This window comes from Acartia tonsa, chromosome 8 (assembly GCF_053477335.1).
Source record: "Acartia tonsa isolate MP-2025a chromosome 8, ASM5347733v1, whole genome shotgun sequence".
NCBI lineage: Eukaryota > Metazoa > Arthropoda > Copepoda > Calanoida > Acartiidae > Acartia > Acartia tonsa.
In genome coordinates, this window is record NC_137267.1 from 662638 (window position 1) to 685427 (window position 22790).

The 22790-nt window shown below is 31.2% G+C and overlaps 1 protein-coding gene across 3 annotated transcripts in view; it reads left to right on the plus strand.

Annotated features, from left to right (window-relative positions):
- Positions 1–22790, plus strand: part of LOC145325754 (uncharacterized) — a 183972-nt gene that overhangs the window by 47129 nt on the left and 114053 nt on the right. For 2 of the 3 annotated variants that reach the window (XM_080168693.1, XM_080168695.1), the window contains exon 1: positions 6254–6323. The exons of the other annotated variant lie outside the window; for it this stretch is intronic. In XM_080168693.1, coding sequence (XP_080024819.1) covers positions 6301–6323 — 23 coding nt within the window. In that variant the 5' untranslated portion in view covers positions 6254–6300. Of the gene's footprint in view, positions 1–6253; positions 6324–22790 lie in introns of those variants that run through there. 3 annotated transcript variants of the gene reach the window in all.

The following is a 22790-nucleotide window of genomic DNA, read 5'->3' on the forward strand; positions in this document are numbered from 1 at the left end:
AAGAAAAAGAAGTTCTTCTCACCACCTACAAAGCAATTGGCCAATCCATCGTTAATTATTGCTGCCCAATCTGGAGCCTAAATCTGGCAGATGACATGTGGGACAAACTCCAAACCTCTCAGAATGCTGCCCTGAAAACTGTGACAGGCTGTCTCAGAATTACAGGTGACGATCACTTACATGCAGAATGTAAAATGATGCCTGTAAAGAATCACTGTCAAATGCTGTCAAAACAATTCCATCTTGCCACCAGACAGGAACATCATCCAAACAATAAACCACTGGTAACAAAACCACCACGTATTATGAGAAATACTTTGGACACAGCATTTGGGGAAGAAGTCAAAAACATGATTCCCCCTGATGGCCTTGACAACACAGTTTACAAGAATCTTGTAAAACAGATTCATACAAACTCAGTTTCCAGCACAATTGCCAACCTCAAATACAACAGAGTCCTGAATGAACCAGCACCACCTATTGATAAAACTGAAAAACAGCTCCCTAAAAGAGCTAGAACAATGCTTGCTCGTTATAGATCTGGATTTAGCAACGACCTAAACAGTTTTATCGCCAGAATCCGTGAAGATCCTACTCTCGATCTCTGCCCAAAATGCAACCAACCAAATCACGACACTAATCATCTCTTTAACTGTGCACAAAACCCAACTAACCTGACCACCAGAGACTTATGGCTGAACCCGGTAGAAGCAGCCAGATTTCTCGGCCTTCTTGATGAAAATCAAGATGAAGATGAACGCGGTTGAGCGCTGTGCCCGTGGCTACAACAACAACAACAACGAGAATAATAAGTTCCAAAAACAACGCAGCTATGAAAGGATGTATTATAATTAACTAATGGCTGTGCCCCTAGAATCTTGGGGCAGCTCTGTATTCAAAGATTGAAAAATAGCCTAAAATCATCCCAATACTCTTTAAATGAAATAGTCTAAACCCACCCTGAAAACGTACGTGGGTTCAGAAAGTCGCTTAAAAAGTTACCTGACGTCATCAAAATGAGTGATGGGGAGAGGAGAAACCTTTGGTAAACTAAAAATGTTGAAAAGACGTACATACATTGTTAATTGTTTTAGAGTAGCTTCGCTTACAAAAAAAACTGCTGGAGGGTTTTTTAAGGGAAATATTTAATGAATTGTTTTAGAAGGACATTTTTTATTATAGAAATTATTTATTTGTAAAAAGCGAAGCTTTTCTAAATATTATTAGGATTTGTACGTCGCAAAGACAGTTTTATACATATAATGCTTTAAATTATGTTTATAAACCTTCCCAGGACCTATAAGAAGCTACATTATAAAGGAGAATTATATCGGTAAAGAAGTTAGCGAGATCCTTCGGTACATACAGACTGACAAATACAAAGATATCGTTTCCTAATAAAGGTATTAGAGAAAAATAGCGTAGATATTCATAAATAAAAGCATATAAAGGCCACAAATATGTCTAAAATGGTCATTTTACATAACAGACTATAAAATTAGTCATCGGTACGTAGCTCTAGGGTGGAGGAAATATTTACATGGGGAATTTATATTCTGCTTCAGGGGTGCAGTATACGTGAAAAGGGAAGTGGGTAAGGACAGGGAGTATAAAAGGGAAAGGGGGACTTTTGGGGTGTGCGCGTTTTGTAGATTTTTATTTTGTGGATTTTTTGTGTTTGAGATTAAAAATATTGATTAAACTATTATTGATAAACTGGGAGGGAGGGGACATTTGAATGTAAATTACACTGCTACCCAAAGTTTAATTGGATAATAAAAAACTTTTAGGTGTTGTTCAGACTTCCAAAATTTTTAGTGTCAAAACTTTTCAACCAACATTTAGAAAGGGTAATGTTAGTTATCATCATTGGGGATATATATCAATTTATCGTCCATTGTCTTATCCCTTAAGATCACTGATATATCTATCAAAATAGTTTATCATGCGTTGATTAGAATCTTAGTATGAAATATTTAATTATTTTCAAAGATATCATACGTAAACGTTAGAAAAATAGCCTCTAAAGTATAAAACTTATGAAGTATTAAATAATCATTATTTAGACAATGTATATCATTTTATATATGTTCTACCAGGAAGGGTGTTGATATTAGACTGTTTATTACACTAGTCCCCAAATTCTTCAATACTGTTTTCTTTTTCGTTGACTTAACAACATTGGGGATTGTGAAATATGATTGGTTGGTTCATCAAGTTGAGGGTCCAAACGTTTCAACCAATAATTGTAAACTACAGAAGGGGTAGTTTTGTGTATCATCAGTTGGGATATGGTTTTAAATTATTATTGTTGCTCTACTTATCGGCATAATTTTTCCAACTTTTATGAAAAAATATTTGAAATTAATTAAATGTGGCTTGTTTATCTTTGCATGTATACAGGGAGGGAGGGGACATTGGACTGTAAATTAAACTGGTACCCAAGGTTTTCGAAACAAGTTATTTTGTTCGTTGGCTTTATAACTTTAGAAACTTTTATTGAATTTTGATTGGTTGGTTTTGAATTAGTAATGGCCACCCTTTTCATCTACGGAAGGGGTAAATATGTTTATCATCAATGGAAACTTGTATTTTTTTATTATCCAATGTCTTATCCCTTAAGATCCCTGTATATTCATATCGTGAGATAGGGATAGGTTAGGTTACATGATGCAGGGGATTCATAAATATCCCCGCATGGGTCGCATATAAAAAATAGCCTAAAACCTTCTCAAGACATTTAAAAATCATTTCTGCCCAGCAATTACCGAGATCATACTACTTTACTACTTTATACCACAATTCTTTTTAAAAACTAGCATAAAAATAGTCTAAAACACTTAACAAGTAAATAAATGAAATAGTTTAAAATCGTTTAGATACTTATTTTAGAGTTTTTTTTTAAATTAAAAACTCAATTAGGTTCAGTGGATAACTAGATCCTAACTAAAAATCAAATCTATTAGAATATAATACCTAACACCCTGTGAGAGGTTTTAATTTATTGAATCGCGTGTGAATTATTTTATTTATGTACTAGCGGCTGCGCCCCAGCGCCTAGTGGCTGTGTATTTATAAAAAAAAAGCTTGAAACAAACCCAGGGATTTAATCTAAAATAAGAATTGCCTAAAACCATGCCATGGCCTATGCGAAACTTCCCTATAAATGAAGACTCAATCCGTTCTGTAGTTATTTAAATCTTAAGTTTCAGACAAAAACTTTATAAAACTTTTGGAAAAATAAACATATTTTAATATTGTAAAAGAACACTTTTTGTAGAAGTAATCGACCATCTTTAAAGTTGCATTTTGATGAACTGCGAGTTTCAATTTAGTAGAGAACACTAAAATCTGGTGTAGGATCCATGTAATAATAAATCCAATGTTGCATTTAACAGTTATACAGTGCACACTGGTCTGAAAACGCAGTTTTGGGTCAACAATTCGTTTTCAGCCGTCTCTTGGCCGATTTTAATGCCCAATACAGCAAATTGGGGGTTTTAGGGGTCAGGGAGTCCATTTATGAGAAAAAAAATACATGACCTCAAAGGTCAAAGACCGTTAAAATGACCTTTAAAGTCTAATTTTTGCCGTTCCCGAGGTTTTATTGGACATTTAGGGCGGGAAGGAGTTGTTAAATCAAGAAGACTCTGAAATACTTTTTTGTAGACAATTGCATTGGCTAAATATCATGTGAAGTAAAATTTTTTGTAAGTATAACCAGTTTTTCACTAGCTGCAAATTTCAAATTTGCGCGATTTTTTAAATATCTTGATCATTTTATCTATATTGTCTTGATTTAATCCATTTAAAAATCAGTTTAATCAATTGTTATTCCTGCAGTAAAGGCTATAGCGCGCCAATGAATGCGTTTGTTAATCGTTTATGTTTTGAATTTGTGTATGTATTCTCGGTTATTACTATGTATTGTACTAGCGGCTTCGCCCCTAGCCTCTAGGGGCTTTTCCCCCCAAGAGGTTTGATCAACATGATTTTTAGTATTTTAGATTGAAAAAGAAATAGTAAAAAAAAATTTTTTTTTTTTTTTGGGGGGGTTATTTTTCATTTTTTGGGGGGGTTGCGGGTGTCCCACCCCCCAAGAAAATAGCTTAAAACCATCACAGGACCAGTAGGTATATTCCCTGAAGAGTAGAGCTCAATCAGTTCAGTAGTTACTGAGATCTTAAGCTTCAGACGGACAGACAGACGGACAGACGGACAGACAGACAGACAGACATCGTTCTACTTTGTATTATAGATAACCTCAGTCTAAGTACACACACACACACACACACACACACACACAAGTACTCGCATAGCGTAGCAGACAGACTTACGAAGACACATAAAGAGTAGGCTGAAAGAATAATATCAATTATATGAATATAAAACAATAAAATTGACATTTAGAAATTTATTTTAACTAATCTACATGAAATATAACAGATTTTTATACTATTTAGCTATTTCGTATGTTTTCATTTTGTTTCTCAGATATTACTCCGCAAAAATAGATCCTTCCCCCCTCTACGCGTTCGGAATGATTTTAAATTATAACATCGATGAAATTTAATCGATCTAATAGTTTTTAAGATATTGCACAAAACGAACAAAATCGGATGCCATATATATCGTGAAATATGAAGTCAATTACAATATCAACGAATTCTCTTTAATAAACATGCGAAAAGCTCAGAGAGTACTCAATAAGAAAATTTTGCCAAACTTACCCTTATCTTAAAAACTAAGAAAAAAAACCACATTTTTGCATTTTGTACCATTTTTTGTGTTATAAATAATTTTTGAACTTATATAGGACTTATTTTAGTTGGACAATTTCCATTATGCGGATATTTGATTTTATCAGATTTAAGCAAGTATAGCCAATTTAACAATGTCAATAATACGTTCTTAGATTTTAGAGTTCTGCAGCTTTGGCCCCAAATTATTTCAAAAAACATATTATCAACATGGGTTGATATTTAAAATATAGGTGGCCCAGGATGTCTTTGAAGGCTGGCAGGTCAACTTTTGTCTAAATTGATGGGTAGGAAAAATTGAATTGTTGACCCCTCCGGACCAGTGTGCAGTGTAGGTTTTAAAATGGAAAACAATAGCTAATAAACTATTCTGATTATTCTTATATAAACCAATTCTAAATATGCAATGCATACTTTTAAAACAAAAAACTTTCATAATGAATTTTCTGTTCAGTATTGCTTCGAAACTGTTTAATATCCGGTGGATTAAACCCGGTTTTTAGCCATATTAAAAAATCATGTATAGCATTGATTTTCAGACAATTTTTCACGAAAATTAAAAAAAAAATCATAAGATTAATACTAGTCTTGTTAGGCCTGGCCTTCGGCCACTCAGGGCTAACAAAACTGCTTGTAAATCTTATGATTTTTCATTTTAATACCCTCGGAAAGCTGTCTATAATACGATACGATACATAATTATTGTAAATATGCATAGAAAGAGTAGGTACCTAACATATTTTAAAATGGTTTTTAAATAAAAACTTTCATAATGAATTTTCTTTCCAGTATTGCTTCGAAAACGGTTAATATCCGCTGGATTAGAACCGATTCTCAGCCCTACTAAAAATTCATGTATAGTATCGGATTACAGACACTTTTCTTCGAATGATAAAATAAAAAACGTGATATTAATTTTTAATTTTATTATCCATGGAAAAATGTGTATTAAACGATGCGATAAAAATAAAATTACTATTAAAATAAAAAGTTTTCAAAATAATTTTCTTTCTTACTTATCAAGAGAACAATATGTTAGTTTTATCCCTATATAAAAGTAACAGTATGTGTATCTGTGTATGTTTGTAGCGATCGCTGAACCGATATGCTTGTCCTCTACAGGGAGGCTTCACATAGGTCCAGGGAATATTTTTTCTCGTATTCATTCGAATCCGGTGGATAGGAACCGGTTCTCATCCATACGAAAAAACTATGTCTAGCATCGTATAATATCCAGCTTTCTACGAATATAAAAATGTAAAATCAGCAAAAGATTAAAAGCAGTTTTAAAAACTGGTTTTAATATTATTATTGTACATTCTATATCCGCGGAAAGCCGTTTATAATACGATGCGAGAAATAACTTATAACTATTATATATATTTTATAACTCTCTCAAAAGAAATATAATTAATATACTAACATGGCTACAATAATCAATTATCAACATTAATAACATATAAAACAATTAATAATATTAATAATTAAATTTCAGATATAATTAATAAAAAAAAATGTAAATGAATTCCATCATTGCACAATGACTATTTCATTTGTTGATAGGTAGATATTATTTTTAGAACATAATTGTCTTGAATAAGATGCTATACATGATTTTTCAGTAGGACTGAGAACCGGTTTTAATCCAGTGTTCATTAAATTGATATTATTAACGTATTTTTTTCTGTATGGCTTCGAAACCGATCAATATCAGTTGGATTAGAACCAGTTCTGAGTCATGTTTAAAAATCATGTATCGTATCGTATTAAAAATTAATCATAAAAATATACTAGTGTTGTTGACCCGGGCCTCTAGCGACCAACAATTTTAAAATTTATTATTTCTATATGATGAGCACTGTCTCTACATAATTTAAATATCATAATTTGAATCTAAATAATTTTTGTTTTGTTTTTCAGGTAAGCTTTGGTTTCGCCCTTGTTCAGAAAACTGAATGGAAATGAATAAACTAGGATGATAACATCCATAATAGCGAAGCTCTAAAGTTAAACAGTATGTAGAAATGAACCTAAACACTTGTAGAGTGTCAAAACTTTATAAACAGATTTATATAAAGGTGTGATGAAAAAAAATTATTAAATACAGGATACTGTTTAAAGGCATACTCATATTTTTAGGACTTTATTATGGAAAATGCTTTGCTTATAAAATTGTACCTTGTTGTTCTAGAAATAACTATTCTAAAAATCAGAAGAATAGGATAAATATATTGTACAAAAAAACTTAACAAAAAAGTAAAAAATTTGCATGTTTAAAACGGAATGATAAACATCGGCCTTTATAAATTAAAAATTCTATCTCTTCGAGTATGCACAAAACATTACCATGCACAGTTAGGACTCCCAGGCAAAGGTCGTTCTATCAAAGAGGTGTCTGTAGTATATGTGTGATTATCAGGCCAAAAAAACATTGGGTACTTTTAGAAATTTTGATTAGTTGGTTTTAAACATTTAATCCAATAATTTTTTGTCATTGTGAACGTACTTCAATTTACCATAAATTGTCTTATCCCTTAAGATCCCTGATAATAACAAATAGTAAAGAGGGAAATGACAAATTTTGTATTGAAAATTTGGAAGATTTGTTTACTTAGAGTACGTCAACATAGTAGGTAATAAAAAGGGGGTTGAAATGTCTCTGTACTTCATAATCAATATAATTCAATAAGTTAGTTATGTAAAATTAAGAGTGGCATATAATCGACCATATTATGCCAGGAAGGGGGGAGGGGACATTGGGCTGTTTAGAACACTAGTCCTTAAAGTTTTATAATAACATTTTGGCGTAACAATTTTGGGGACTTTATTGAATTTTGATGGTTTGGTTCAATTAGTTGAATCTTCATACGTTTTAACTACTATTTGTAATGTACAGAAGGGGTTATTTTGTGTATCATCATTGGGGATGTACAACAATTTATCAGCCATTGTCTTATCCATTTAGAACCCTGTTTTTATGTTGATATAATAACAACACAAAAGTTTGACTTGTCAAATGGGGTAGTTATGGCAGCTCTAGAAACTCTAGTTTTGGGATGGTCTTTGATTTTAGTTCATGGGAGTCTTGCTTGCGACTTTACACTAGACTGGCCCAAAAAAACATGAATTTTTAAATCATTACCATATCAATTTGCGGTTACCTTGAAGTTGTTACCGGCTCAAATGTAGACCTTTTAATGAAAACTAGACCTCTCTACAATGAAAATTGATCTCGAAATTTCAATCTTAAGCTTTTTATCAAAAAACTTCATATTTTCATGATTTTAACAAGAAATAATTAAAGAACTGCCAACCTAAAATAATGTAACAAGAGTTCAAATATAAAGCAATTATAAAAAGTAGGCAGAACCGCCATTCCTGCCGAATAATTCCGAAAAAACGTCTAAAAACATTGGTTTATTTAAATTGATAATTTGTGTAAGAAATTGAACTAAAACAGTAGCTATTAGTCTTATGAGAAGAGAAATGATGAAAAACTCTAAAAAATATACATTTTAAAGACATGAAATAGGAAAAAGTGTTTTTAATAAATTTCATGGCTCAACAGACATTGTCGACAATAAAGAGACAATTTACTAATATAAAAAATTAAATGAAGGTAAAAAAATATGTAATATACTTATTCTCATATTCAACTTTAAAAAAAGAATACTAATAGAAAAATTAATATTGCAAAAAAAAACTTGATTGTTTTTTATTAAACCAGGAATAAAGAGTAAGGCTTATCTTTAATTATTTTTCTTCAATGATTTTGCAGTATGAATTAGCTTTCCCAAATTATTGTAATTGTACAAAAATAAATTTTTATACTTTCTTTCTTCATATGTTTATTCCTGGTGATTTTAATATTTTATTTCAATGTTTGTAAACAAACAGACAGAAAATTTGATGTTTTGCTTTATATCTGGTGTAAGGCATTCTTAATTTGGGGAAGTAAAGGTGAAAATAAATATGCATTTGACGAAATAGCGATAGATTTTTTCTTAAAATCAATTATACAGTTAGGGAGTTGAATCCATTTTTATAGAAGCAGAAACATAATCTATGATTATGGTTTGGACCCTCTAAAACTGTTATCTACCCTTCCACTTTCCCCTCTCTTGGTGAAGATATCTTCAACGCCGATACTATTTTTGAAATGTAAGATTCTACTTTTGCCTCTCTTGGTGAAGATATCTTCAACGCTGATACGATTTTTGAAATGTAAGATTCCACTTTCAATAGAGGCGAAACTAGAATCATGGTTTACATTTTTAATATCTATGTTTCTGTAATCTTCCATTACTTTTTTAACATCGACATAATAGAAATGTACCATACTATTTTAAAATTATGTCAATTGTGAAAAAAAGCATAGATTTTATACATAATTTAAACATTGTTGTATATTCTTAATTAAGTAAACAAAACATACAAAGAGCCTTTTATAAAAGATGTTTTGTTTATTTAAAAAAATACTTTTAAAAGTGTATCAAATGAGTAATGAAAATTATTTTAAGAAAGTCGTTTATTAATTAATTCAATTGTATATATTTGTAATATTTTTGTTCAATTTATTTCATCTTAATATTTCCCTAGTTATCTCTCTCCGTGTAAGTAAGCACTTAAAGGTTAGTTGCTGATCTAATTGTGCATTTTTGTGGTAAATTACTGATCAATTACTGAACAATTTGGTCTGATTTGTGAGTTAAAAGTGGATGGAGTAAATAAATGGACATTTAAAGTAAAAGTTGCTTGTATCAGTTGAAGTGAAGAAAAAGAAGGAGGAGTAATAAGGGGGTGGGGGGGAAGTTCTGACACATTTGCGTAAACCTGGTGTATAGGCTTTATCTTTGGACTGAGAGGATAGGTTATTAGGAATAAAATCATTCTTATATGATGAATTTCCCCCAGATTTAAGATTTTTTGGATAGGCCTCCAGGTTCCGGAGCTTCAGGCCTCCAGGTGGTCTCTGTACAGATAAAAATTAAAAATAAGATTTTTTTTTGAAGGGTTAAAGGTTAACTTATAAAACAAAATATGCTTCTTTTTTGTTGTTATTCACATATTTGAAGAAAAAACATACATATTTTGTCTCATAAGCTGACTTCTAACTCTTAAAAAAAAATTTTTTTTTCATTTTTACCTGTAGAGAGACCACCTGGAGGCCTGATTTTGTATATATATATAAGTCAAATAATTTTCATTGATTACTTAGTAGGGGTGTCATGCTTAGTGGTAGCACACTGAGCTAAATTGGTGAGAGTTCAAGTTCAATTCTCTATAGGTTGACTCTAATTTCTCATTCGCAACATTAATCGAACATCATCTCCTGGTTGTGTAAGATGGGGATTATTGAGTAAGTTTGGATACCCAATAGTCACTTACTTACAGTACTACCTTTAACCCAAGCTCCTCTTTGGAGAGCGTCATTCATTACCGTGACTTAATTTGGGCCATATTCGGCAAGGGTAAGGTAAGAGTAGATCTTATGAGATAGCGAGTCAAGTCAAAATGTGCTTGAACATGGAGCTTGATAGCCCTATTTCTATGGAAAAGTGTCTCCGCCTACTCCAGGTCAAAACTATACAAAACTATGGCTAATCAATCAAATTGATTACTTAAAAGTATTTTATCATAATATAGCATGATTTGGTATATGAGCCTAATAAGCAATAGTTTTTATTGATTGATTATGAGTATTTTTTCGTAAAATTACCATGATTTGGACAATAGCAAAAATTTTGATTGATTGCTTGAAAGTAATTTATCAACAAATGGCATGATTTGGTATAAAAGCCTAATAAACAAAAACTTTCATTAATTTCTTATAAACAATTAATCAAAAGTTCTTTTTGTACAAAATGAAAGAGTTAAATTTTCTTGCATTAGGGTGAGGGCGAACTAAACTGGTAATTTTTTCAGTTTTTGAAGAAAGAAAATAGGGAAAATATTAAACTGTTTTTAACCTATTTTTAAAACATATATCAAATATATACTATGACACCATTAGAATCAAACTGCAGAGCCTAAATTTGAATTAAGTCCCCAATAAACTTTTTGGGGGGATTTAAAAATTAATTTTTACTGTTGCTGTGGTCCTTTGTGATCAGAGCAAAAGCTCTTTTTTTATTTGGTTAAAATTCATAGCTTTTAGAATGTTTTGCTTCATAAATATTGTATTCTGGTATAGAGTAAAATTAGGCCTTTTGATTTCATCTAAATTAATTCATTAAAAAGTTAATTCTTTACAATATATCAATGAATTAACATTATCATGTTTGTTTTCTATCACTTATTTAAAACACATAAAAATCAGCTGTAAAGGGTTAAATATATTGTTAATAATGTAAGATGACAACAAATGTTTATGCAATACAACAAATTTATTTTTGTCACTTATACAAATATGATATAATATAGGATTATTTAAACTTATTTTTTAAAATATTTTTTAAAAGTATGCATGTTTTATGTGTATGGTTTTCATTCTTTTCATTTTGATTAAATGAAAATTATTTAACTACATTGGAAATGAGTCACTTTATGAAAACACTCTTTTTTGAAATGTAAAGAATTGAAATGAAAGAAGACTTCTTATTGGTTCAGACTTTAGAATTATATGTTTTGTTGTATATGTTAGATTTTTCAATGAAATTAATTGTTTTAGAAAAAAAAATATTTCCATTGAACAGAGTTATGTTTTTTTATTGTATCAATATAAAGTGAATTATATATAAATTGTTCCAAATGCCACAATATTACCCCGAGTAAAAAAGACCTTTTGCTCTAGTCAAAATGACCAGAGCAACATTAAAAAATAATTTTTAAATCCCCCCAAAAAAGTTTATTGGGGACTTAATTCAAATTTGGGCTCTACAGTCTGATTCTATAGGAGTCCTAGTATATTTTTGACACCCCATTTAAAAATAGGTTAAAAACAGTTTAATATTTTCTAATGAAACCAAGAATTTTAGAAAGCTTACGGAAAAGACTATCAGGTTATCCTAGGATTTTAAAAGTTTGATATAATTGGACTTAAAGTCGTTACTGATTAATACCCCACAGGGGGGCTAAACCAATAACGTTTTTTTCAACCTAAAAAAAATCAATGAAAAACAGTCAATCAAACATAATTAGTTTAGGTTAGAGGGATTATCCACAAAAAAATTCATAAGGATTAGACTATTCCTTCTATGTCAAAAATCATTTTTTTTAAAGATGGGAAATTTTATTTTTTTTGCAAAAATTTTTTTAAAAATAAAATATTTTCATAAAAATCCACTGTCCTACCCACTTTTTGGCCTAATTCTTAAAAAGCCCATATTGAATTTTTGAAAACCTGAAAATGGACCTTAAAAATCAAATTAAAATTTTTTTTCAAAATTACCTGAAAATACCCCACCACCAACTCTGGATATTTTTAAAAAAATATTAACTCTATTTTAAAGCTCTCAACTGATTTGAAAAGTATGGACAATTCTTAGTTAAAAAGGTTTTTACGGATTAGTTCTAGGTCTTACCAATTGTTATGTAGGTCGATCTTTAACACCTACTATTTGTCCAACTTTGAGACCCTAAAAGTACCCTTAAAGGGCGCCTGCAAGAAATACCACGCTCTAACTGCTAAAAGACTGCCACAATTAGACCCAATACCCCAAATTTAAAATCTTTAGCTTCAATAACAAAAAAGTTCTAGGCATTTCAAAATAACATGTTATGTACAATGAAAATTTTGAAAGATTTTCAATGCTCATAAAAAAAAAACAATATTAAATTATGTTGCCTAGACACAAAATTATAACTTTATCTTTGTCAGAAACTTAGATTGCTGGTAACTGATTATATTTTTAAAATAAAAACACCAAATTTCATAGTCAAAATCTATGAAAAAAATTCGATTTGAATTGCATTTGTAAACCAAAATCATAGAGGAAACAAAGGGGTAAACTAATACAAGCTCAGCTGTGTTTGGTTGCTTAGCTGATTCAGCTTTCTGATTGGCTACAGTACACTCAGTATAACGCGAGTTAAACTTAATTTTTTTTAATGATTGTGACTATAAAAATGGGTATTTTTATTGTAAAAATATAATTAGTTACTGGCAACCTAAATTTATGACAAAATTAAGCTTATAATTTTGTTTCTAGGTCACGTAGTTCAATTTCAAAATTTCTAACATTAGCACTGAAATTCTTTCAAAATTTTCATAGTACATAAAATGTCATTTTAAAATGCCTAGAACTTTTTTGTTATAGAAGCTGAAGACTTCAAATTTGGGGTATTGGGTCAACTTGTGGCAGTCTTTCAGCAGTTAAAGCATGGTATTTCTTGCGTGGTTTAAAGCTATTTTCTTGGGGGTTGGGACACCCCCAACCCCCCCAAAAATGAAAATTCCCCCCCCCCCAAAAAAAAAATAATTTTCTTGGGAACACATTAGACTATAAGCAGCACCAGTAGTACTATATTTTTTTTATTATCTCTTGGGGCAAAGCCCTTAGAGGCTAGGGGCGAAGCCGCTAGTTACATATAAGCAATCAATGAAAATTATTATTTATTTGGCTTATATAACAAATTATGCTATTTTTGATAAATTACTTACAGGTAATAAATGAAAAACATTGCTTATTTGGCTTATATCAGTCAAATCTTAATTTTTATCATAAACTGCATACAGGAAGAAAGGGATCAATTATTACTCCTCCTTTTTCTTCACTTCAACTTATATAAGCTACTTTTACTATAAATGACTGAGTATTTAAAGTGTGCTACCTTTTTATATGTTTCATTATTATTTGGCCACAACTTGGTCAAAAATGCTCACAAATCAGACCTTTTTCGACCAAAGATACTCAAATGGTTCCTTTACAAGCCCAATCAATCAGTTTTAAGATATCTTTATATTTCAAGGAAAATACCAAAAAAAGGCATATTTGGGTGTTTCCTTGGTAATTTCCTCTATTTTAAAATTTTGGTACCCCCCCTTCCCCCCAACAACAAAATAATTTTTTTCTGTAAAATATTATTATGTTGGACAGGAAGGAAGGGAGGGGTGGGAGGGAGGGTAAGTGGAGAAATAAGCCTCATTAGTCTGGTGAACACAAGCCATGGGCAACTGACATTTAAATGTCCATTCAGCTTATTTATATGCATCTGAAAAAAAATCTGCTATGCTCACTGTTCCACCCTCAGATGTAAAAACTTTATTTTAGTGTTTGGCTTTGTATTGACTTAGCAATTGTATCTGTAAGTACGTCTAATAACACCCTTTGCTATTTTTAAAATCCGAGAAAAATTTTTTGGCAAGAAAATTGCAAAAGTTTGCAACCTTTTTTTGCACCACCACTTAAATCGAGTTTGAAAACTTTTTATATAAAATCATTTTTACAAAAAAATATCAATAATTACTTAAAATTAAGCCTGAAAGCAAAAAATCTCATTACAAGTGTTAATTTTCATGTTTTAGGTCTTTTTTTGAGGATAACTTCTCCTTTTTTGACAATAATATATTTTTTAAACAATTCAAAGTAAAATATAATAAAACTTAAACGATTTTTTTAATTATCAGTTGAAAATTTCATCAAACATGCAATTTAAGTGATGAAAATTTAATGAAATCATTTTTTGAATGTTTAGAATTACCAATTTTCTACAATTAAAACAAAATGTTAACAAAATTTAAAAACATTCTAATATATAATTTTAAAAATCATTTACATTTAATAAAATGATGTTTTAAAAAATAAATCATTAAAAGGTATTAAAATGCATTTTAAGTTACTTAAAATTAAAACAAGAACATCTTTTAACACTTTATTCTTTGTAATAGAGTTTAATCATTATTTGATGAAAATGAAACATTTAATAAACTGATTGAATCTTTTTGTGACCATATTTAAACTTTTAAATTTTTACACTAAGGTGTCTTTTAATAAAAATCTTTGTTAATTTCTCTTTTGTGACAAAAAAAGAAAGGGGCCTTTTTACTATTTCTAGGTTATCTTATGTAATTTAAACTAAATAATATGAAATAAATTTTAATTATCTTTCTTTTTAGCCATCAAACACATTAAAATGTTTCATACATGCAAAAATAACATTTTTTTAATGAATATTAAAATTTCCTTATATGACATTACATCACATCATATTCTTCAAATCATATGTCCAGGAAAAGTAGCTACAACTTGGAGGGTTGTGATATTTTTTTTAAATATTAAATAAACTTAAATGGTAAAAATATTAGCATAACCTTTGTTAATTCAAATGCTTTATAATATGATTTTTTAATGTGAGATTAACCGTTAGGAAAAATAGAGAACTATGTCAAAAAGTTTAGTTTTAGCTATAGAAGGAAAAAAAGACAACTAACTGCACATTTATATAGTCAGGAAATTTTTTCCCCAAACTTGGACATAGTAAAAATCGTTGGAAAAAGCCGTTTTTTAAGGAAACAAGAGACAGTTTTGCCCTATATTTGAGATTATATTAATGATATGATGTTAAGGTTTGATAATCTGATGAGAAATTTTTTCGTTCACAGTCCCTTTAAGCAAAGCAAACAAATAAAATTATGAAACATATCAGGGATATAAAGAGATAAGACAATGGCCGATAAATTAATGCACATTCATAATGATGACGCTCTAAATAACCCCTTCTGTAGATTAAAATTAGTGGTTCCAACGTTTATAAACACAATTTAATCAACCAATCAAAATTCAGTAAAAATCCCCAAGGCCAATGAATAAGAAAACGTTGTTGTAAAACTTTGTGTACTATTGTAATAAACAGTCAGTTGTCTCCTCCCTCTCTGGATACGAATACTAACTAAGAAAGAATAAAATGCGATGGTACTCTACAATTCACTTTTCTGCCTGTCCGCCATTCTGTCCATGATTTTTTATGATTTTCCAGTATGGCTACAAAACCAATTAATATCTGCTGGATCAGACCCGTCTAATCCATACTTGAAACCATGTATTGTATTGTATTATAGACATTTTTCTACAAATAGTAAAGTAAAAAGTTGTAATATGAACACCAGTTTTGTTAGACTGGGCCTTCGCCCCTTCAGGACTAACAAAACTGGAAAAACAGATGCAATAAACAACTAATCTTGGCTGTTTAGTTTTGACAATGCCAGTTTTTATCAACCAATTAAGATTAAATAAAAGTAAAAAAATTTATAAATCCAACAAATGTTTATAAAACTTTGGGAACTACTGAAATTTAAACCCTCCCTTATTATAGGCATTATTATGAAGACATAGTTATAGAAACCTGCAAACCATAAGAGTGATTTTTTTAGACATACATATAGACTTCTACCAACCCTTTTTGTAGAAAACGTCACTTAGAAGCAATAACATTTTGTATGTATCTTATCAATTTATATTGTCATAACTCTTATTATAATAAGCTTCGTCAAATGTTTTAAATGGACATTCAGGACTTTCTGATAACGATTACAGGGTGCTACTGTCCTTCTCATTCTGTTTTCTCATGTTATTATAGACAGAATTTATTTAATTTTTCGTCCATTTTTCCCTCCCTGTAGACAACTTTTATTGTACCCAGGGAGGTAGGGAACATTGAACTGAAATTACCTTCTTAGCTGGTCCAAAACCTCTAGGTACTTTAATTCAAGTTTATCGCCACCAGTGATCTGATGAGTTTAAGACAATAGCCGATAAATGGATGTACATTCCCAAAAATACCCCTACTGTAATTTGCCTTCAGTGGTTGAAACGTTTTGACACTATACTAAATAAACTAACCAATTAAAATTCAGTAACAGTCCCCAAACATGTTAAGCAAACAAAAATGAAAACGTTATTGTAAAACTTTGGGAACTAGCATAGAGAGAGGTGGACAATGGACTGTTTATTACACTAGTCCCCAAAGTTTTAAGATAACGTTTTCTTTTTAGCTGGCTTAACAACTTTTGTGACTTTTATTGGATTTTGAATGGTTTGGTTATTAAGTACTAGCAGCTTCGCCCCTAGCCTCTAGGAGCTCTGCCCCATGAGGTAATTTTAAAAAAAAATAAAAATTCTGGTGCTGTGCCCATAATTTATGAGCATAACCAGAATATTTTTTTTGGGGGGGGGAATTTTCATTTTTTGGGGGGTTGGGGTTGTCCCACCCCCCAAGAAAATAGCTTAAAACCACAACAGGACCAATAGGTATATACCCTGAAGAGTAGAATCTGATCGGTTCTGTTGTTACTGAGATCTTAAGGGACAGACGGATGGACGGACAGAAAGACATCATTCTACTTTGTATTATAGATAGTAGATCCAAATTCAGTAAAAGTCCCCAAAGTTGTTAAGCCAACGAATAAAAAAAATTATGTTTTGAGATTTCTAATATAAAATTTACTTTAAGATAAAAATTTTCTGAAAAAAATTGTTCTAGCTTCAAAAATAAGGAAATTAAAACCATTTAACATTTTAATTAACCTTAAAAAGAAAGTTGTTAAATAAAAGGGTGAAGTAAGCAAAAAATGACTTTGTCTCACTTAAAGTCGGAAATTTATTATTTAACAGGGAACATGCACAATTTTTTTTGCCATCTAACTCTAATAGGAGCTGAGATGATATGTGGGGGGGGGGGGGGGGGGGAGCGTTGAACTATTAAGGTCCGGAAATGGGCCTGGTTGTTAAGTGTTAGCAACCTTTATTTTTAGGTCCTTTTTTTCTTAAAAACTTCAAACTAATAAAAATATAAAAAAACTAACTAATATGTACCATTTCTACTATGTCGATTTAAATATATGATATGTTATCTTGAATGTATCATTCCAGTTTTGTCTCTATTGAAAGTAGAATGATACATTACTATTATGTCGATATAAATAAGGAAATCAATGTTTATGAAAACGCTGATATGTAAACATGAATGTATGATTCCAGTTTCGCCTCTATTGAAAGTGGAATCTTACATTTCAAAAATCGTATCGGCGTTGAAGATATCTTCACCAAGAGAGGGGAAAGTGAAAGGGTAGATTACAGTTTTATAGGGTCCAAACCATAATCATAGATTATGTTTCTGCTTCTATAAAAATGGATTCAACTCCCTAACTGTTATAGGGCTAAAATCTACAAACAATACATAACCTATTTTTACATTCCGCACATTGAAAAGCGATTTAGACCTTCATTTGGGCCACACTACTTTACACAGACTAAGGTGATACAAAAATTTTAGGGAGGGAGTGGACATATTTGTAGTGTAAATTAAACTAGTACCCAAAGATTCATAAACATATCCTTTCATTCGTTGGCTTAAAAACCTTGGGTACTTTTAATAAATCTTGATTGGCTGGATCAAACTAGTAGTATCCAAACTTTTTAATCAATAAATTTTGTTCATATTTATTGGGGATGTACATCAATTTATCGTCCATTGTCTTATCCCTTATTTCATTATGCCGAGTAATAGAATAGAAATGTTTCAATATGGTAATTGGCCTTTTTTCTCCTTTCATTTTAAAATTTTAAGGATTATGTTATTTTGTATCACCATAATGAAATAGAATTTGACATTTTGAAGATAGACGACAATATTCACTCAATGACAAACACACACACACGCACAGACTGGTACACAGACAAACAGACACACACAGACGGCAACACACAGTCAGACACACAGACATACACACAGACTGATACACAGACAGACACACACACACACAAACACACACACACGAACAGACTGGTACACAGACAAACAGACACACACAGACGGCAACACACAGTCAGACACACAGACATACACACAGACTGATACACAGACAGACACACACACACACAAACACACACACACGCACAGACTGGTACACAGACAAACAGACACATACAGACTACTACACACATTCAGACACACAGACATACACACAGACTGATACACAGACAGACACACACACACACAAACACACACACACGCACAGACTGGTACACAGACAAACAGACACACACAGACTGATACACACAATCAGATACACAGACATACACACAGACTGATACACAGACAGACACACACACACACACAAACACACACACACGCACAGACTGGTACACAGATACACAGACATACACACAGACTGATACACACAATCAGATACACAGACATACACACAGACTGATACACAGACAGACACACACACACACAAACACACACACACGCACAGACTGGTACACAGACAAACAGACACACACAGACGGCAACACACAGTCAGACACACAGACATACACACAGACTGATACACAGACTGATACACAGACTGATACACAGACTAATACACAGACAGACACACACACACACACACAGACTTACACAATACACACACAGTCTGGGGGTTCAAGGTTTCTAGCAGGGGTAGAGGGATCATACAGAGAGAGAGGCTGTTTATTACACTAGTCCCCAATGTTTTTTTTAATAACGTTTTCTTATTCGTTGTCTTAACAACCTTGGGGACTTTAGTGAATTTGATTGGTTGGTTCAATAAGTTGGGTGTTCAAACGTGTCAACCTTTAATTTTAATATACCGAAGGAGTAATTTTGTGTATCATTATTGGGGATGTACATCTTTTACGCCCTACAAAAGTATTCATCAGTTCATTAGGATTTAGAATCCTATTATGGGAGGAAAGAGACATTGGACCCAAAAATTTGTATAAAAACCCATGCAAAGGGAAAAGTAGGTTGCGGGTAAAATCTGTAAAAGTGTGTGTTTTGAGGCTTAACAATAGTAGTAGAACGATAATATTCACTAAATATGTGTATTTCTTATTGAAAAGAAACATAGAACAATTTGAAAAAAAGTTTAACATAAATTTTATTGATCTACTACCTACTGTTTTTAACTTAAAACACACAACCTTTACGGATTTTACCCGCAACCTACTTTTTCCTTTGTAATCTTTTGTAGGGTTAATGAAATAAAAAAAGAGTTATATTTGAAGCTTGAAAGCAATAAAAGTATGAAAGTATGATTTATTGCCTTTAATTAGATCAAAAAAAGTTAACTTCTTACTTTTTATGAACTAATTTACAAAAAAAACTCTACTTTTAATTATTTTTAGCTTTCTACCATTTAATTAATGATATTAAGGGATAAGACAATGGACGATAAGATAATGGACATCCCTAATAAGCCAAATTATCCCTTCTGTAGATTAAGAATATTTGTTAAAGATCTGTTGGTTTGTAACAAGCAATCATCAAAGTTTAATCGAAGTCCCCAAAATTTTAGTCAACAAGAGTAAAATGTAGACAGACTTACACAAGTTAACAGTAGAGTAGATTCGGATATTCAATTCAAATCACAAACATATCTTTTCAAGTATTTATTTAACTAAGATTAAATGCAGTTTTGAGTAAATATGATTATTATATTTATGAATAAATATGAATACTTTATTAGCAATTATTAAATATATTAAATGATTTAAAACTATTGATTAATTATACTGGAAAGTTCTGAAGTAGCGGGATGTCTGTTTGTGTGTAGAAACACCAAAGCAGCAGGATGACTGTCTGTCTAATTAATACAAAAGTATTAATTAGCTGTATACTTTGAAGAGGTGGAATATTTGTCTGTGTTAAACTCGTTGAAGTAGTGGGATGTCTGTATGTAGCTGAATTGGCCTAAAGAAGGCTCGACCCCAAACCAGAAGTGTTCTGTGCATGGACTCTCAATATCAATTAACTCAAATAAATGTTCTCTTAAATATTCTCTTAACTTTTTTCCAGAGCAAATTCCAGAGCAATTGAGAGTAAATGATGTTTCTCCTTTTAAGCCAAAAACTTAAAACTTAATTATACTACAAGATAGAGAAAGTGTTTTAAAACTTGAGGACCAGAACACAAACGTACAAGTGGGACATCTCTTTAGTAAGACTCTCTATTAAATTTAATAAGCAATAAGTTTCTTTAAAGTATAAAACGTGTGATTTTACCCTAATTTAAGTCTGAAGGGTTAAATATTTGAAATTTTAAATTCCCACACTTTTAAAGAAAATACAAGTAAACAATAAGGTGTATATACAATAAAGTTAAATCAAATATAATAGCAAAAAACAGGGACGTCCAAGCTTTTCATTTTGAGGTGGGTAAGATAAAAAAATAAGTGGTTTTAAAGCCGGTTTGAGGGGGGTAATCTTAGGTTTTTTTTTCTAAATGGAGGGGATGAAAATAAAGGGTTTCAAAGTTTGAGGGTGGTAAACAACCCCTTACCCCCACCAATGGACGTCTGTGAGCTAAAAGCTCCAAAAACTATGTGTAATCGTATTAGTTGTAATACAAATTGCTTCATTGAAGTAAAATAAGCAAAATTGTATTTACCAGGGATCTAAAGGGATAAGACAATATATATAACGTTGTACATCTCCAATGATGATACACAAATTTACACCTTCTGTTGATTGCAATTAGTGTTATTGGATACTCATTTTAATGAACTATCAATCAAAGTTCCCAAAGTTGTTAGGCCACCAAATAAGAAAGCGTTAATATAAAACATTGGGTATAGTATAATAAACAGCCTAATGTCCTCTCCCTCCCTAGATTTTACTTGGTAACAAAACAACCTATGGGAAACCGCCGGTTTACTTGCATAAAATTTTTAAAGGTTTTTGTAAAAACACTAAAACAATGCAGAACAAACGAAACCAAAATTTAAAAAAATTTGCCAACATTTTTTGCTATGGAAATTATTTGAGTAAGAATACAAAATAACCAAAAAATATAGATACAATCATTTCTATATATATCCCTAATAATTATAAGCAAAATTACCCCAATAGATTAAAATTATTTGTATGATTTACAATCCAGTGACCCTTCCCCTCTTCTAGATATCAGACGAATCTTTAAATAAAAGTTAAGATCCGCTAATCTTTTAATGAAGCACCAATAGATGCACAAAGTAAGGATCTACTGCAGTTCATGGTAAAATGTTGCCAAAAATCTATGAATTTTTAAGGCTGCTAGCTGCCAAAGGGATCTACTGCAGCTAGTTCACGGTAAAATATTGCTGGTAACGAATATTGCCAAAAATCTATGAATTTTAAAGGCTGCTAGCTGCCAAACGGCTGAACGTACAGATCATGCCCGCACACTGTTTTAAGCGGCATAAGAAGCCCTGCAAATAATCTGGAATAGCAATAAATCAATAATGCATAATTATCTCGCAGTGCAGAGAAATGCGCGAAAAAGGCCTATTTTACGCGTTTTTTCTTCAGTGAAGCTTTCCCTGTGCATCATTGGATCTTGGCTATTCCAGATTATTTGTAGGTTTTCTTATACCGCTTAAAATAGTGTGCGGGTATGATCTGTACGTTGAGCCGTTTGACAGCTAGCAGCCTTTAAAATTCATAGATTTTAAGCTATATTCGTTACCAGCAATATTTTACCATGAACTGCAGTAGATCCCAAAGTAAAGTATATAAAAGATTCTTAATCGTCTGAGGAATGACCTGACTTTTAGCGTAAATGCCAGAAGGACATTCGGACAAAATAATAAAGAGTTATAGAGTATCTTCTCTTATACAAATATTTTCATAAAATTTCTTCGTTTTCTCCCTTGAATTTTTTCTTTTCTTGGAAAAAAGGTTTGTTTTTTCCCTTAATAATTAATATGTTTTTTCCCTTCGTATTTTAGTGTAAACAAGGATGACAACAATCCATAGAAATATATATAATCTTATATATTATATCTTCATTTAATAATTCTTATAAATCCTTATACCAAAGTAACAGGATGTTTGTCTGTGTGTGTATCTGTGTATCTGTGTGTCTGTGTGTCTGTACCGAAGGATCTCGCTAACCGCTGAACCGATTGGGTTCTCCTTAACAGGGTACATTCTCATATGTCCCGGGAAGGTTTATAACTATTTTGGGGGAGGGTACCACCACCCTCCCTAGAGAAATTAAATTTTTTAAAAATTTACCAATTTTAGAAAGAGAGTTCAAACGTAAATTTTTAAAAACTTTTTCTTTTAAAATCTAAAATAAGAAATT